Here is an 18,673-nt window from a genome sequence, read left to right as displayed (position 1 = left end):
AAGTATTGTATTTCCTCGCGTCTGCCTTCCAGTTCTGACAGCGCGCGGACAACGCAAGTGTCTTTTTTTGGGTTTAGGGCTCTTGTCATCGGCAAACGGATCTCTGAAGTACAAGCCAAATGATACAGTTAATTGAAGAAGAAATAGTGCTTTTACAAAAGAGATTAAAGATAGTTCATAGGTTTTTCGAGGGCTTTTAAAAACCGAGATCAACAAAACAAAGTCGCTCAAATCGTTTCTGAGAGTTGGAGATGGTGGTTGCCTTCGGCAAAAACAAATTGAGTTTTCTAAGAGTGAAAGAAGAGTTTGCTGCCATTTGGGTCGCCAAAGCATGAAGACTAAAGGGCGGCTGATAACGCTTTGCAGATTATACTTAAATCCTTGCATAAAGGCTGAAAATAATTTTTTTTGGGGGGGGGGAGGTGGGCACATTTCCATAACGAACCTCTTTCCCCATTGAAAGTTTGCGGCCGCAAGTAATTGCGAGCTGGCTGTGGTTTCCGGAAAACCACGCAGCAACCGGTTGGAATCGGGAGGATTCTTCCCAACACGTCTTCCCCCGAACAAGATGCCTTGGTGATTCCCGCGCTAAACCACGCCGACTCCGGACGGGGCGCGGTGTAATTCCTCGGCGGGCTGAAACCCACGTTTGTGAGCAGCCCTCCCTGCGAGGCAGGGGAGCTGCTGCAGGGAGGCCACGGAGCGCAGAAAGAAAACTCGGGGCTCAACCTGCGTGGAAAAACAGCTTTGGCGGAGCGGAGAGGTCTGTCCTCAGCAGAAGGGGCTCGGAGCTCATCTCTTTGCTAAAATCCAGTTAAAATAAGCTGCGATCTGCCAGGAAATCATTTCAGGCTGCGAGCGCAGCCCGGGGACTAACGCCGCTCCGGAGAAAGCAGCGTTTGCTTCAGCGAGGCACCTATAAATAGTCAAATATGTTTGGTTTTTTTTTCCTCCTGCTGCTCTCCAGCACTTGGCGGCTGGGGAGTAGGTTGGATGCCGCTCCGAGAAGGCTTCAGGAGCTGGGGAAGAGGCATCGGGGATGCCTTTTTGTGCGGGATGTGCGCTTTTAATTTTTGTTTTTGAAACTAATTACAGGCTAGAGGGAGAAGAAAGGAGGGGAGGAGGAAAAAGAAAAGAAAAAAAAAAAGAAAAAGCCAGCACCGATCTGGAAGCTTTCCAGTTTTTGCACCAAAAAAAAAAAAAAAAGCAAGGAAGCCACACACCCCGGTATCTTAAAATAGCGATCAGGGAGGGGAGAGGAGCGGCGGGATCCTCCCCGCCCGGCGCAGGGTACCGCTGCCGCTGGCCGGGGAGCCGCGGGCTCCCTGATTGACAGCCCGGGCGTCCTCAAAAGGCCGCGGCTCGACGCTTCTCGGCGGGCTGGCGTAGCGGGGAGCCCGGCCGAGCCGCGCCGAGCCCAGGCGAGCGGGAGGCCGATGCGCGGCCCGGCCCCGGGGCGGGCGGGCGGCCCGGCCATGCACTGCCCGGCCGGCCGGGCCAAGGCAGGCAGGAGGCGCTACAAGACCTTCATGATCGACGAGATCCTCGCCAAGGAGACCTGCGGTTACTTGGAGAAACTTTCCCTCTGCGCCGCCTGCCCGGCCATCGTGGTCAGGCCAAAGCCGCTGCGCTCCTGCGCCGGTAAGGCTGCTCCTTCCCCCGGGCGCGGGGGGCTGCGGGGAGGGCAGCTGGGGGGGGGGGGGGAGCGAGCTTCTCCGCTCCCCGCCGCGACCCCCGCGGGAGGGTTTGGCTCGCCCGGGGTGGGATCCAGCCTTGGGGTGCTGGCGAACACCTGGCCGGTGCGGATGGCGGGGAGAGAACGGAGCCCTGCGGAGAGGGCTGTGATCGTGGGCTGTGGAGAGCCTTGGGGTTTTTCATTGCCGTCCGTGGCAGTGCAAAGAAATGAACAGAAAATCGCAAAGAGGAGAAAAAACCCCTATCGAGACTCAGTATTTCCTACCCTCAGTTCTCCCTGTGAAACAGCTTAGGCTGTTTCTAAAGGAGGCGATGGGAAAATGTTTGTGTTGGTTTTGCAGATGTAGACACCACGAAGAAATACACACAAATAGATCTCTGTCCTGGGCAGATACCTCTGATTTTATCGCCGCAAAATCACAGAATGGTAAGGGTTGGGAGGGACCCTAAATGGTCTTGACCATGGGTGTTACTAAATTTCACAGATTGGTCTAATGCGAGCTTTTAAAAATCCACGTTAGAAGCAAAAATACCATTCTTATAATACATTCCGAATTTTAAAGAAGAAGAAAAAAAAAAAATTCCTCTTTTTCTGGCCAAGTAGGCAGTTTCCCAGATTTCTATTCTTCCCGCAAGGCCACGCTTCCAGGGGTGACACCTGATCTCTTAAGAGAATGAGATGATGAAACTGAAACTTAAAAATACGACCTTCAGAAAATCTGAACTATAAAGAAAACTATTAGTAAAGGACTAATTCCCAGTAAGATAATACATATTTCAAGGTAATAACATTCTGTTTTTCCTGTTTCCTGGGAATGTTCATGTTGTGTTTGTATTAAGCTATGTTTAAAAATTCAAGGCCTGTGCTTTAGCTTAGGTTTCTTGTTTTGTTTTGGTTTTTTTGTTGCTCAGATGAATATAAATAAGAAGGGCTAAGTGGAGCTGTGCTAACATAAAGCTTGCTGTTAGGATATCCTGAGAGTTTGACAAGTAGAGTGAACCCTTGCTTCAAGCATAAGTCTTCCTCCAACCTCAATACTAATTTTGTAAATACTAATTATTAAAGAACCAGAAGGGATTGGGAGTCTGGGTCAGAATACAGACCCATGATGACCTGCTTTTGGAAGAAGTTACACAAATAGAGTAGTCCTCATTCAACATTTATTTCTTCCAGTCGATTTGTGCATGACGTTCCTTGCCTTCTCTAACTAATTGCTGACATATTTCTCTACAAGAAGATCTGGTTGTTAATCAAGATACTGCTGACAAGGGAATTTTTCAGAGTTGATCCCTCACTACTGCGTAGACAGTGAAATTCAGTGCTTGGTCAAAATAGACGTGAAAGTCCCAAATGGGTTCAGTGCGTGGCAGCTTGCGGAGAGGGCCCGATTCTGCTCACATCGGAGTCGATGGCGTGACTGCCACGGACCTCGGTCTGCCAGGAAGAGCAAAGAGATTCCCATCTCCATCTGTACCGAAAGAGGAAGCAATAGAAAAGAAAGCCTCCTGAAAGGAGCATTAACCCTGAATATTTACCAGCGTCCAGCAGCGCGTGCGACTAACGCGGCATCAGAACCCGTGGTTTGAGTGTCAGCCTGAGGCTCGGGGACCCTGGGCATTTCTGGTGGGTGGGGTGCTTCCCAGCAGCTCTACTGACTCTCACCACCCCTATGGGAAAAAGAGAGACTTTTTTTTTTTTTAATATGTACTTCTGTGTCAAACATTGTCTTTGGAAGACTAATATATATTCATTAAATAATGACTAATAATCCTCAAGTGATTCAGCAGCGGATTCTGAGTGATGCTAGCATGACTCTTGTGGTTACTGTTCAATTAAAGCCTGGTTTCTCTTTGTGCCTGGGTTCTTTAATGAATTTCCCCTCAAGCCTGTGTTTCTAGCCCAAGCTCTGGCCTGTCCCTGTGTCAGGGCAGATTGTGAATGTCTGCTTCCAATGGGATAAACTTTAGGGAGTTGCGGTGCTTGAGAAGTGAAGTATGGAGAGAGATTTGCTTGCAGGATTCTAACCAGAAAAGAAACTGCTACGAAAGTCCACGCTTCCGAATTGTAAGCCTTCTAAGGTTTGTAGGTACGATTAAAGTCCTATATGTATTGGGTAATGGGAATTTTTTCAGTATAGAAGAGAAGAAATTCTGTCGTTGTCTAAGAAATGGACAATACCACAAAAGTTAACCAAATATGAAAGAATTTGAAAAATACCCAACATAAATCTGTTTAAAAAAACCTAAAGACTGCAGAAATACAGCAGTATGGCGTTTAACTTACTGCCTGTATTTCCTTTGTCTCTCGAGTTAATTGGGGACCGAACACTTAGTGTCTTTGCAGTTTAAAAGAAATTAATCTGAATCTCAGAAATTTACCTTGCCGGTACAGTCACAGCTGGGACTTGGGAGCGTTTGAAGCAGTAACGAGTGATTAGTTACTGCAGCTGAACTTCTCTGCAGCAGCATGGCTTTTTCTGGAGGCAGGAGTGAAATTTCGGAGGCGTTTGCATGGGCTAAAGAGTTAATAATTCTTTCATCTTGGGTGAAGTCAGAGAAGTCTGATATGGCTTTGTAATTTATTTGGAGCTGAAAGATGTAAGATGTTGCAGTTGTGCAGCATGTGTGTTTAACAACATCCCTTGTTAAGTGGAGAGGTCTGAAAAAGGTTGGTAACCAAATGGAAAAAGATTTTTTTTCTTCTGGCTGTGGTCAAATGCTAAATATTTAAGCGTGTGCAGCTGAATTGGGACAAAATAAAATTGTCAAGTGGAGAGGAGTGGGGACGGAATGAGCGTTCAGGACTTTTCCTGGGTATTGTGAAGGTGAAGACTGACATTTTAATTGTAAGAACGTTCAGGGGCTCTAATGCGAAACTCACTGATCTCGTGGGGGAGATTCCCGTCGCGAAGAGCTTGGATTGAACCCCAACCAGAATTTTTCTTTGGAAAGAAAAATGCAATTCCCTGCAATTTTAGCTTATAATTTGGTGTATGAACCTGTATTGTGGCATTTGTTGAGCCAGATAAACAAGGCTGTGCTCATACTGAATCGGTAACAAAATGTTAGCCCACGTTCAGAGCCTTTATGATTTAAAAAAAAAAAGGTATTTAAACATAAATATTTTCAGATGGTGGTTAATACCTGTTTGATTTATGACATTTTGGGTTGCGATGACTTAGTGAAAAGAGTATTTTGTTTCATGATATTTATATTTTTATTGGCTTTTTGTATTATGTCATATCTAATTAATTAGTGTAAGTAATGATTACAGTGTTAACATATACTGTGCTTGGTTTGCTACAGTGATTCCTTAAGGTTGCTTTTCGACTGAGCAGAGTCCTATAGGAATCACTTTTCAGATTGTCTTTATATCAATTTTAGATTTAATATTATTTGTAGGTGACTCTATACCAACTCTGGTTTGTTCCCTGGATTTTTTAAAATCTTGGTTTAGCAATACATTCAAAATCCAAATGCCATATTGGTAGTTCTGTGCATGATAAACAATCAAAGGACGTTGTCAGTGTGTGATGTTAGGAGGTCGAACTGGAAATGTTTCATATTTATCAGAGTAACTAAAATCGCTTGAAAAATAAACGCCAGGGTGGGGGAAGTTGTGTGCTATCCCTGGTGGTAGTGGCATTTGAGACATTGTGTATTGATAGTGGATAAGATTGGTCTTGCATGTCCTTTCTAAACAATCCCAATTAAATTAAGATGGCTGAATTAAGAAGAATTGCATTGCCTCTTTGAAGAGAAAACTTTTTGTGAGCTTTCAGTTAATTTTAGCAAAGTTCCCAGTGCAAATTATTTATTGTCTATGCTGTGTATTCATTTCTACCCGGACCCCTTCTGGAGCTCATTAGAATACCTCAAATTTGAAATTGTATTAGTGATTTATAAATTAAATTCCAGTGAGCATCAGTGCAATTTTATTTCCATTCCACACCAAGATTTTTGCAATTTTATTTCCATTCCACACCAAGATTTTTTTTTACCGGTACGTATCTCTAGTAGGACTGCGCCGCTTTCGCTTTTATCCGCTCCAGTAGCGATACTAGAACAACGCTTTGCATGAACAGAGTTTTACAGGCACAAAGATGCTTTATATTAGTGTGGTTTTACTTGTCTTCTGAGGGAATTAGCCCCTTTGATTTCAAATATTTACACCTGCGTAAGGGGTGTTGTGTTAAAGGGGATTGTACTGCTCTAGGTGTATTTAAAAGTGCCACAACTTCTGGAAGTGGACATAACCTTAATTTTCGCAGCTTGTTTCCTTGGTTTTGAAAGTTTACTACTCTGCTTGCTACTCTGTGGAACAAGTTGCCTTTAAAGAACTCTTAATAATTAGGATTTGCTTCCTTGAAATAATTTTTCTGAATTTTTGCGTTGTAGTTGGTTGTTTCTGGAGGAGGAGAATGAGACCTTTTCAGTCTTTGTGCTGTTGGGTTTTAATGTAGGTAGATATCTGCTATAGAGGTATTCAGACCTTGAATTCTTCTTTTCCGCTGCTTTTGTCTGTCTTCCGTTGTTTTATCTTAGGTTGAAACTGGGAACTGCTTATCCCAAAGGTTTTTATGAGCTGTCACTTTCCTGGTGTGTTTGATATTTTCTGGGGTAAGCTAAGCCATACCTGCAACCACTGGGGCCTGCGGGGAGTCATTGCTTGGGCGATAAAGTGTGAGCTGTGATATTCCTGCTCGTCAGTCAGTCTCGTCAGCCTTTTTAGGAAACCATGGTGAGAAAGTAGATTTATGGCGTCTTAAAACAGCTCAGTTCTTACTTGTGACCTTACAACAAGATTCCTTCTGATTCTGTTCAAAAAGGCCTCGATATGGGCAAGGTTTGGATTTGCTCTAGGACATTAGTTAAAATTGGGGTGGAAGCCATTTCTTTTGCTCGATTACTTGCTGGAGCTTTTTCCTTTAAATTGAAGGGATACTGTTACGGAGTTCCTGGGGGAAAGCGGGGCACTGTGGGAAAGGAGAAGGGAATCCATGTAGCGTATGTCCCAGCGTGGGGAAAAATGAGATGCCATCCGTTCAAAGCATGTTATCTGAATCACAACAGCTGGATTAATCCCACTAAAAAAAGCTAATATGCCTTCTGCCAAGCTAACCTGAACCTGAGTGTGCCCAGCATGGGGTTGAGTTGCCATCCCCCCGTACGCTGCGGATGTCAGGGTTTGCCGTGGCGTCCCAGTCAGTGTTAGAAGGTGTTGGAAAGAGTTTTGCTCTTGTGGTGTGTGAAGTGGGTGCTCGGGAGACCTAGACGGCTTAAAATGTGTGCCTGTGGTGGCAGGAGCTGGGGCTCGATGGCTCGGGAGGTCCCTTAAAGCCCTGTGTCCCAGAATGTGTTTGCTGAGGAAGCAGACCAAAATGAATACGCTTATTTATACGACAGCAGGGAGCGATAGGTGCCAGCTAAAATGGCAAAGCTCAGTGTCTCTGTGTGGAAACCTACATTATTGCAATACTGTTTGGGATTTTTTCTGCTTATTTGTGCAAACATATGAAGAAAAGAAAAATCTTTTATAAACTCCCTATGTTTATCGAGTTTAGCTTATGAAGATGAGTATAATTCTGTCGTTCAATAGCAAAAAGTAAAGGCAAGAGGCATGGGAAAACTGTTATTCCTGAAAAATACATGTTGCTTCTGTAGGTGTCTCCGATCCAGCGTTGGGGAAGCTACCCAGTATTCTTAATAAACGTAAGATAAGTCGGAGACGACGTTAGTGCATACAGATCATGGAAGGTGCAGTCACATTTACGCTGGTATCTCAGGGTGCTCCTCTGAAAACCTAGAAAAGTCAGAATTTACTGTCGGGAGTGTCTCACTGCTCCTGTAGTGCGAGTTATTCACCTGCAACCTCAGGAAAGTCTGAGTTTTCTCAAACCTGGCAGCTGAGTAACTCCCTGTCCATTTTAGCCCTACAAGAAAAGGTATTTTTGAAGACCAGCTTGTCAACCAAGGTAAACTGAACAAACACGACGGACTTTGAAAGTGGGTTCATCTGCAGCTGCTGAAGATTGGGCACAACATCTAATTGTAAAGAGCTTGACATTTTCCAGGATGCCCGCTTGGTTTTTGCGTGTTTTGATGCCTGAGGTAGAAAACATAGTTCAGAAATGCCAACAAGTGGCGTGTGAGGGAGAACGATGGCCTGGCTCGTGGTAACTATGTACTTGGAGGAGACTCTGTCGGATTTTCTCTGTCAGGTTATATCCGATATTAGAGGTGGGATTTCAGAGCCAAAGCCAGAGTGGGAGTTTGAAAACAGGTCTCGCTTAGGCTGAGCGGGGAAATCTGGCTCTAAAGAAATTTCAGTGCCAGATATTGAAAAAATTTGGAATCGGCTGAGTTTTGCTGTCCGTCTCTCAGTACAGTTAATAGTGAATAAAATAACGGAGGGCAAACTGCGTGGAGAGAAACGGAAAATCACACCGCAGTGATTGCAAAAAAAACCTACTGCGGAAAGTAATCAGCGTTGTGGTTAAGCATGAATAAGCATTGTGGAGGAATGCTGTAATAGGGGGTATTAATGAATGTGGGATTCCGCTGGGAAAATTAACACCTACACCCTATTTTCTGAAGCCTCATGGCTCGCACTGAACTGCGGTTTCAATCCATCTACGCTCTGTTTTAGGCTTAAATGCGGTAGATTTGTAAAGAGCCTGCTGACCTCAGTTTGGAGCCTGTGCAGCTCTGAAGTTGTCGTGGTTATTATTTTGATGACTTTTATTCGACTTGCTGCAGTAAAATGCAGGAAAAGACAGAATAAATATCCCCCCCAGCGCTTCTGCCTTCAGTACCAGCTGGGTATGAGCAAGGGCAAGAATCTTCGCTGGGAATGTTGGGGAAAAAGAAGCGAGACTGTTCTGAGCCAAGTTGTGTGGAGCGCTCGGTCAGCTCGCCCGGCTGCGGGCAGCAGAGCAGAGCAGTGGCTAAGGAGACTTTGTTTTTCCTTCTGTTTACTTGCATTGAGCATTACATTTATTTTCCAGCTGAGAGTATGATGAAGGACAGCTCACTATATCATAATCGTGGCGGTGTGTTGATCGGAGCATTGATCCACCTTCGGAAGGGATTTAACGCCCATGGGAGTGTTGTAAGCAGGTTCAGATGACTGAAAGAAATCTCCGCTTTTCTGACTTTTAAATAGCTTCCGTGCCCTCAGTGCAAAGTGAAAATACTAGGAGTAGTCAGGAAAATGGATGTTTTGGTTTGTTGGTAGATGGAAGAAATAATAACCAGTTGTCCTTTTCAGTTCAGAGTGAAGCAAAAAGGTTTAGATTTATTTTGGCAGGTTTAAAAAGTGGGGGATGGAGGTGGAAATCAGATCAGAGAAAATACTTGGTCTGAAATAAATACTGAAATCTTCTGAAGGCTGAAATGAAACTTTCTAACACTTCCATTTTTTTATATGAGACATTTGGCAAAGCAGTGAAGTTACTGTCTGTATTGCAAAATTCACTGTCATTTTTTTTTCTTTTTTGATGAAAGGAAGTTACAACCGAACACTTTCAATCAGTTCGGTTGAAGAATTGCTCCAGCTGGACCACAGAAGCCAGAACACGTTAACACAAGCTTCGTTTGCTAGGAAAGAACAGTTTCTTGGAAGGTTTAGGGCCTGGTTTGTGATCTCGGCTGTATTTGTGTAAGTCAAGGCAAAGTCCGTAACGGAAGAGGACCACAGGACCAAGCTGACGGGGGCCGGGCAGTAGATGTCCGATACTTCTACTCGGCGGGTAGCAGAGCTCTGCTAGAAAGAGTTTCTGTGCCATGGTGTGTCTGATCACTCCCACCCTGGACTGCATGGGTGAGATGCATGTGAGAGTTTCGGAGGAGGCTTAGCGGAAATAAATTGTGAGTGAGGTCATATGAATATTACCATCCAGGGAAATATTGGAGGCGGATCCCCCCCCTCCCCTCGGGGTTATCTGTTATTTCTTGTGTTCCTAGCACTCTGGGAGTATCTGGCTGAGAAGAAGCTTCTAGCCCTTGTTGCGTGATGTGAAATTCCCCAAGCTATATTTTAATGATGTCTTTAAAAAATAGAGAGATTTGGTGTGAGGATCTGGCTAACACAGTAAATACTTAATATTTTCCATTTTCCTCTCGTGCAGCTTTATGTTTTGATGGATTTTTGGCATCTTCTCCCGCATTTCTCTTGGCCAGCACAGGAGAACACCAAGTTACCAGTTGCAGATATTTTGGACGAGGTGTTCAGCTACTCATCACTGAGACCCCGTTTTAAGTAGCAGAAGGGAAGGGTGAAGAGCAACCTTTTGCAAAAGAATCCTCCATCCTCCCAAACGTCAGCCCCCACACTGGTATTGAAATCTTTTCCGACTGCGGTTGCCATATCCCAGGGTTACAAATGAAGTACTTGCTGCTTCTCACATGTCCTCTGAACATATACCCCAGAGGGGACGAGTCCAGTGGTGATGCTGGTACAATGTGCACCGTGAGGATGCTGAAGGTTTGATCCTGCTCTTAGCTGCCTGATGAGAATTCACGAGGGTGGTAGGGTTCTTGGGGTCAACATCAGTTCTTTATCCGTGTAAATCTCTCTCTCTGAAGTGTGCCACATGGAAAGGCAGTCGAGCATCTCTTCAGTTTAAAAAAACCTCAATCCTAATTAATTTCCTTTTTTTGACTGGTCTGTGCATATGTCTTCATAGCTGGCACCCTTGTAGAGCGTAAATATATGTAATTCAGTAAGGAGAAATGACTTTCAGTGAAAACAACAAGAAGTTTTCTAGAATATCCTGGCATATACGATGAGTGGGAAAAGACAGTCTTTTCCCTGCACTAGATTTTGATAGAACTATGTTTTTGGCAGTATTTATTTCCAAAATATTTGAGCTCTCTCGAAAACACAGAACCTCAAAAAAGGCCACCCTTAATCAGCAGGTCCCAGACAAAAATCCCTGCTTTGTTTTTCATTTTCGTGTGTAAAATCACACTCATGCTTTTGTTTCAGGAAGGAGAAAAACAGTTTTCCAGAACTTCCTATATAACAAAAATAAGATTCCCTTTGAAAATGTGATGACAGAAAATTTGCAAATACCTATGCTCTGTTTTTCTGTGAGATTCGGAGCGACAACCTTACAATGACCTTAAAATGTGTTTGGATGTGCGCGTTCAGGTCTTATCTTGTAAATTCTTCAACATGCCAGTGGTTTTTATTCGTGTAGTTAGTTGGCTGGCTGCAGCAGGACTACTCATGCAGAGAAGGATTTGAACTGGAAGCTTTTGTACGTGCCCTGTAACTCAGATAATCTTGCTACTTTTTTGTGGATTTTCTTCAGAATAAGAAGAGTTTGCAATGTAGTCATCAAGTCATCTTTAAACATTTGGCTCAGCATTTGGCTTTGCATATTTCTGCTAATGATTATAGAATCACGCAGTCATAGAATGGTTTGGGTTATCGTGCACGTTACAGGATAGTTAATGGCTGGTTTTCCTAATGATGATGATGCAGTTTTTTTTATTATTAATTGGGATTTCACCTTACAGAGGTTGGATTTCATCTGCATTAAATTTTAATAGCCATCTTCAGAGCCAGTGCTGAAGCAAGAACAGGTCCCTGTAGCTTGGAGTGTACCGGTACCTGTTGCCACATCTAGTGTACAGCTGCCTACATGGATACCTGAAAAAACAAAACGCTGTTGTGTAAGCACAGGAGGGTTGAAGCCTTAATAAAAGCATCTCCTTTTCTTTTACAAGATAGAGAAACGCGTGTGATGTGTTTGTGGTTACTTAAATAGGGTATTCCGTGACAGATTAACCTGTCATCTTTGAAGCAAAATGAGCAGTGGTGGTACTGTCTTGTGGAAGGGATCTGCTTGCAGGCTGTATGTATCACATACGTGTAATTGCGTAACGCTGGGCGTCTTTAGGAAAGCCTGTCGCTCTGGCTGGCCTTTATTTGTGTGGCTCAAAGAGGAAAAATACAGAAAAAAATCCCCCTGGAATAGAAACGAGCAATGTAATAATTGATACAATAGAATGGTAAAAAGTCTGAAGCAAATGGGGATTTTTCTGGCCGCAAAACATTTGCGTGAGTTTGCGAATACATTTCGCTTCACCCTTCTGTCTGTTTTGTTCAAAACCTCCTCTTGACAGCTTTGCTAACAGTTCACTTTGTTCCTGCGGTGACTAAACAGTGGAGGAGCTGATATTTGAAGTTTTCTGCGACAGCAGAGGTCGGTACTAGGCAGTTTGGATCTCTGCCTTCTGCTCTTTGCTTTCCTTAAGCAGATTTGGTTTAGGTTGCTGGATAGTAGTGAAATCCTCCAGCGAGGGACAGGAAGCCACGCCAGACGTCAGAAGGGTTGGTTTCACCTCGTTGCAATAAATTACAGAGCAATCATAAATGATGGGAAGGAGATTGATGAAGTGGGTGAGGAACAATTGATGGATTATTTTAGTTAAAATTACTTAGAGCCCAGTCCAACTCCCACTGAAGTCGATTAAAGCGTAGTTGGATTGGGGCCAAAATGAGTCAAATTCAATTATGCCTTAACTGTAAACAGTTAAAAGCACATTATTATAAGGTGGTTTAGCACTTAAATTACATTAAAACAAAAGCGTTTACGAAATCCCAGACTGGTAGTGTTGTATTTGTAGAACCCTTTTCCTTGCGGCCCGGAGGCAGAGACCTCTCGGGCTGGTGCCTCACCCCGATGGCACCTGTCTGTTGGGAAGGGGTGGCACAGCGAGGGATGCCGTGGGTTTATTTCTGGGCACCAGAGGCTGCCTGGCTAGCGATCGCGTGAGAAGGAACAGCAAAGAGGAGTGAAACGAGGTTGTAGAAATCCTGGTGCTGTTTCATCTGAGGGTCGGGATGTAGAGAGCTAACTTGCCGAAGTATCCGCTCATCAGCTACTCGGGAACTTTTGCACGAGCTGATCTCAAAACTGTAATGGTTGTGGATATTCATCTTTGTCTCAGCTGAACAAAGTACAGCGTCCAAAATATTATTTAAAAAGAAATAATCTCCGTGATAAAAAGATGGATTTATAAGTGCATTAAAGTTTAACAACATATGGTGGTGCTTTCAGAAAATCAGGGAGATGAAATTGTGATTCATAAGCCTTCTTTAACACAATTTATGTACTTTCTTATAAATTCAGGGTGGATCTTTTTCGTTCTGTCCTCAGAATTTCTCCTCATGGTCCCTTTTCCAGCAGGACAAAGGTATCTCCTGCTCTTCGGAGCAGCTCGAGGTTGGCAGGTATAGGGTTTCCCCGCTTGCGTTTGTCTGACGGGCCAGGCTGTCTCGGGAGGTTTTAGCACCGCATCCAAAGTGCCATCCGTAAGGATCTGTCAAAAGCCTGGGACATGGCGAGCTGCGTATAGAGCAGGGAATAGCTGTTAGCCGGGGTCATTCCCGTCTCTCAGAGTGAACTAAATCCGTCCCCGCAGACAGACGATCTCCCAGTCAGTGCCGAGTGCTGAAAGGACTTCTGCAGGGTTTGAAACTGCTCTTGTTTTGTTTTCTGTCCTGCAAGCAGCTGTGTTTAAAATGAAAGATAGGGCCTGATCCTTGTTCTGACGAAGGACGCGGCATGGCTCTGGCTCTGTGCAGCGTCTTCGCGGTGGGTGGAGGTGCTGGGTGTTTGCGGAGCAGTGAAAGGACAGAAAACGGGACGTGGGTGGAAATAAAAAGATCGATTTGAAGGCACGCGCGGCTAGCACAGGAGTGTTGGAGGGTCTTCAGAGCTGTTTCGCGGGCTGAAGGGACTTGGGTTTTAGTCTGGCAAACTCAGTTCGGCAAGTGATTTCCTTTTCTTTCGTGCCGTCACAGTTTTCATGGCTGTTTTGCCATTTTTTATATCCTTTTCTGTTTTCCATGCGCCTCTATTAATAGCAGGATCAGTTAATAGCTTCCACTAACACTTTCTAAAGAGCTTGTGACTAGGATATAGAAATTTGTGTCCTTCAGAGAAGGGTAAAAGTGACACCCATCCAGCAGTGTTAATCGGGAAAAAGGGACAGAAGCATGATAAACGTTGATACAGGACTGCTGTGGCGCAGACTCACCTTAGGAAACGATACTGCCCGTTTTCTTCTCATCAGCGAGCAAAGACGCGACCACGCAAGCAGCGCAGACAACTTGAGAGTTACAGTTGACCATCAGTGGCTTCAGTAGGTTTGAAAAAAAAAGGTTTCTGTCATACATGCCTTATTTATTCCTTCATAATATTAGCACGATTAGTCATGTTACAACTTGTAAAAATGCATTAAAATCAGTTGACAGCTATTTAAAAACGGAGCGTTACTGTTACCTGTTCACAGATATTGACTGCTTAGTGCAGCCTAGGCGTGATTTGTTTGACTCATTAAGTCACCAGTGATATTGGTATTACCTTTCACAAAACAAAACCAGCAATAAAGTTTTCCCCTGCTGATTGTATTTCTCGGAGTGTGTGCCTGCGAAATAGCAGTGGTACTTTGCTGTAGTAAATTACAGGATCGAAAATCCTTTTGGACACTGAAGGATACCAAAAATGCTTTCAGTCATCATGGTGCCTTGATGGCAACTTTGGGTGAAGAAAAACATTTCCTTTAGGGTAAATATCTCGGGAAAACTCCTCAAATTTCTTAGGAAGCAGAGCTGGTGCTAAACTTCTGAGTACCTCTGCGATGACTTGAACTTCTTGCTGACGATTTACCAGGACGTAGCCCACGTGAAGTGTTCGTTTCCAGTACCTGGCACGTAGCTTTAGTGGGGCTTAAAACGTGGTAGACTCTTTTAATTTGTCTTCTCAAAATATTTGTTTTCCCCAAAGCCAGTCATGGGTCATTTGCCTCCAGTAATTGATAGCAACGTTGGAAATGTTTGTCCAGTTGATGACAAAGTTAATTTAAGTGTTTGAAAACTTACTGCTTCTGGTTAAACTGGGGCCAGTTTGCACTTTGTGAGAAAATTCAAATACACACCTCATCTGGTTTCTCTCCACAAGCATTTTCTTCATTCAGACGTCTCACTGTTTCCAACCGTCAGTAAATAATGAGGTATTTTGAACTCTAACACTTTGCATCCTGCAGATTATGTCCAAATCTTGCTTTTCTCATTACTTTTTGATTTCCCCCTTGTCCCCACTTCTTATTTACTCCTTGAAGTCAATAGAAGGTTTGGGTGTGTGGAAAAAGAAAAGGAATTGCATCAGACTGCAAATACACGATGGTTTTCTGCTGAGCGTTCATTTAGCTGGCAGCTTGGGGCGTGCGGCGGTTGAGAGCAGGGATAACTGAGTGGGGTTTGTGATTTTGCAGAGCCTGTGGAACAGCCGACCACTTTGCAGCAGATGCTGGGTGGTTTGGCCATCTCTACTTGGCTTTGTCCTTGACTCACTCTGTGATGCCAGTTTCATGCCCGCTGCATGCCTCATCTTTCCCTTTAGTTAAAGAAAAACCTGGGTTGTTACACACGTGCAAAATATTGTAAAACCCTTTGCTAAAAAACACAAGAGAAGCCCGAAGTAATATGGTCAGTGGAGATGGTGTATGTGCTCTTTGTGAGGATTAATGAAGTACAAATCAAATCTGTATTTTTTCTTACCAGAGAGAAGTCTGTAGGAGGAAAGAGACTTCCCCACAAATCATGTTAAGATGGGTGACAAGACAAAGCTGCGTTTATTACTTTGTCGGGATTTGAACTCGTTCTTTAGCAATTTTTATCCGTCCTGTGACCCTTTATTGGACTTTTTTCATCCTGTCCGTGTCCTGCGAGGTTTTTCAATTTGCTCTTTCGCTGTCTTCCTTCCTTTTTCTCTCCTTGAGCTCTTTCTTGCTAGCTTCCCTCGGCACAAACTGCATCTGATAATGTTTGAGTTCAAGTCGAACTTTCGAACCCATGACGTCAAGTTGGTTTGGAATTAGGCAAAACCAGTTTGCCCATCCCTCGTTGTAAAAGGGTTAATCCTCTAAACTATTGAGAGACAAGGGCAGGGAATTATGAAAGGAGCCCCAGTTTTATAAGCGTTTGTGTTGCCAGTGCTTGAATACTCATAATAAGTAGGTTGCTTCTGTGATTAATGACTGCGTTTTACATGCTGACGATGGATGATGTGTCTTATTGTAGAAGCCATTTATTTTTATTTGGTCTCCTCACCCAAGCGGTACTGGAAATGAGATGTTAACGTCTTGGTGGGAGTATGTTTTATTCTCAACAGTTCAATGAAAGGTGACCTACAAAGAGGAGAAAATAATTAAAATGATGCCTCTTTTTGTTGCCTCTTTGTAATGTGTGCAAAGACGACTGACATGGATTTTTGTTTTAATACAGGATTTTTCTTTTTCTTTAGAGATTCAGAAATCAGTAGGAATTATGAATTTGGAAGGGCCAGGCTATTCAAATGCCTTAAACTCAGTCTGTCTTTGTTTTACTAATTTATTTCTTATAAAGGACTACAGGAATTTGGAATCTTCAGTTATTTTGAGCCAATTCTTGTATCTGATTATAAGTTTCTGATTTTGCTTTAGTTTCAGTTGCACTTTGTTCCCCCGCTGTGTCATACTGTGTGTGTAAAGGAGATGGTGGAGGTGGAGTGTTTGTGGTGGCACTCTTGAACTGGTGGGAGAAAATGTGTGTCAAGACAGTGAAATTGGTTGGGGTGTCCAAGCGAGTCTTTCTAAAGCTCTACATAAACTGAAAGACCTTGGAGCTGGCTTCCCAGCAGATCCTCCAGGATGGAAACAGAGACAGCTGTAGGCATGGCATGGAGACTTTGACAGAGAGAGCAAAGCAAACCGATTCAGCTTGATGGATCCATAGTGTTGGTTGCTTTTCATCAGCTAGCAGTAAATGCCAGTAATTGCCAAAGTTCTCTGGACAGATAGTCTAATAACGTTCCAGGCGGGATATGGCCCTCATTTTAAAGCTTAATGAAAACACCGGCAATGTAGAGACTCTGTCGTGCTGCCTGCAGGGAGAGCATGGAAATGCCAAATCTAAGATGAGTTTCATTCCAGCAGTGGCACATAAAAGAGTCTGGTAGTGCTGGTATTTGAGAAAAATAAAAAAAGTATTCCCTGCAGAGTTATATCTCTAGATCACCATCATGTGATGAGCCATGGCTGATCTTTGGCAGAATGTTCTTCTTGGTTTAGAAGAACTTTAGATCAAACGAACCAAAAAAAAAAAAAAGCTGAAAAAAGTTATATTGGATTGAAAAACCACACCCTGTGTATGTGCCTGTTACTGGAAGAGCTCCTGTGGAAACGTTGCTAGTTGCACGATAGCAGGATCCATGCATTGCTTCAATATTAACATACATATTAATGGCACATTAAGGAATTTTGTAATTGTATGACACAAAAGAGAGTTCTCAGTGCAGCGCTCATGCAATCTATCAATGGGAAATGTCTTCAGCAAGCTGTGAGATAACAACACCTCTCCTCGTGGCTTCCGTTGGAGTGTTTTCCAGCCCATACAACACCCTGGTGTGGCTGGTATTCTCACCCTCATTTTGCATGTGGGGAAAACAGAAGTCACAGAATCACAGAATGGTCGGGGTTGGAAGGGACCTCTGTGGGTCACCCAGTCCAACCCTCTGCTGAAACAGGGTCACCTACAGTAGCTGTAGAGGACCTTGTCCAGGCGGGTCTGGAATATCTCCAGAGAAGGAGACTCCACAACCTCCCTGGGCAGCCTGGGCCAGGGCTCTGTCACCCTCAGAGGGCAGAAGTTCTTCCTCATGTTCAGACGGAACTTCCTCTGCTTCAGTTTGTGCCCATTGCCCCTTATCCTGTCGCTGGGCACTACTGAAAAGAGGTTGGCCCCATGCTCCTGAGATGTCCAGAGAAATTCGGGGACGTGGCTGAGATTGTACATTAAGGCAGTGGCAGGGTTGGAAACACTATGTCCCCTTTCCCCAAAATCTCCATCTGAGTGAGCAGAACTTGGTTCTTTTGGCCCTTTATGGGGCAGGTGAGAGTAAATAAAGTCGGTGGGAATGAGACCATATTCCCATCAGCCCGGAGTAGTTTCCAGTGCTAGCGGGAACTGTGCACCCACACACGCGTGGAGGGAAGAAAGGGCTGCATTGTTTTGTGCGTTTTGACTTCTGTGGTGGGTATGAAACGAGACGTACCTGCGGAACACGGCCATGCTGCATTCCTCACTGACAGGCGCCGTAGGAGAATCGGAGGTAAATAGATGTGCTGGTGAAAACCAGAGATGGGCGACAACCGAAGCTTTGACTCAAAGCCCTCCAAACCTTAGGGTGAGGGAGGGTCTCCCGTCTGGATCCCTAAATCGGAGCGTTTCTAGGGGCATCTTTGTAGTTCTAGGTTGGAGCTGTCGGAAACAGGTGTCCTCCTAACATTTCTGCCCACAGTGGCATTAATTCACAATTTAAGCTAGCAGAATTTGAGCACTATAGAAACCTAATTCAAACCCTTATGATTAATTAATTAGGGCCTGTCTCCACCCTAAGTCTAATCTGTATTTGTCTGGAGATGTGAAAACAGTGTCTGCGTGACTGGCTTCCTATCAGAACAGAAAAAAACCCAGCACGCTGACGTCTGACATGAGCGAGGGCTCATATTCTTTGGAGAATGGGACAGCTAGAGCTCACCAACTGGAATTTCTGGCTTATCCTTCTACCAGTGCTCTAGTATAGGCAGCCTGGTAGCTGAGAAAACCTTGTCATCGCTTTTCTGATGTGTAAGTGGTTGCATGCCTCCAAAGTGCTTTGCAACGCTAAGGTTGTCATTTTTCTCATGAGCTGCTCACTGCGGGTGCATCCGTTTTGAGACCGCCCGTCCTTGAGACATTTTTGAGCTTGCTTTCTGAGATGAGATGAATTTCAATAGGAGTTTTGTGCTCCAGCTGAAAAACAACCAACCACCACCTGCCCTGAAATGAATGGGCTGGGTCTCAGCTACTATAAATCAGCCTGGTTTAGATGTTGGGGGCTGTGCACGTTTGTACAGGCTGAAGATCAGATGCAGACAGTAC

At 44.2% G+C, this 18,673-nt stretch overlaps 1 protein-coding gene across 1 annotated transcript in view; it reads left to right on the top strand.

The window, feature by feature from the left end:
* The first annotated feature begins 1,436 nt into the window (after positions 1-1,436).
* Positions 1,437-18,673, top strand: part of BARX2 (BARX homeobox 2) — a 34,931-nt gene continuing 17,694 nt past the window's right edge. Inside the window, exon 1 of the mRNA XM_075442412.1 lies at positions 1,437-1,641. Coding sequence (XP_075298527.1) covers positions 1,437-1,641 — 205 coding nt within the window. The remainder of the gene's footprint in view (positions 1,642-18,673) is intronic.

Source organism: Opisthocomus hoazin, chromosome 24, assembly GCF_030867145.1.
Source record: "Opisthocomus hoazin isolate bOpiHoa1 chromosome 24, bOpiHoa1.hap1, whole genome shotgun sequence".
Taxonomy (NCBI): domain Eukaryota; kingdom Metazoa; phylum Chordata; class Aves; order Opisthocomiformes; family Opisthocomidae; genus Opisthocomus; species Opisthocomus hoazin.
The sequence above is the reverse complement of the archived record's forward strand: the minus strand, read 5'-3'. Positions and strand labels throughout refer to the sequence as shown.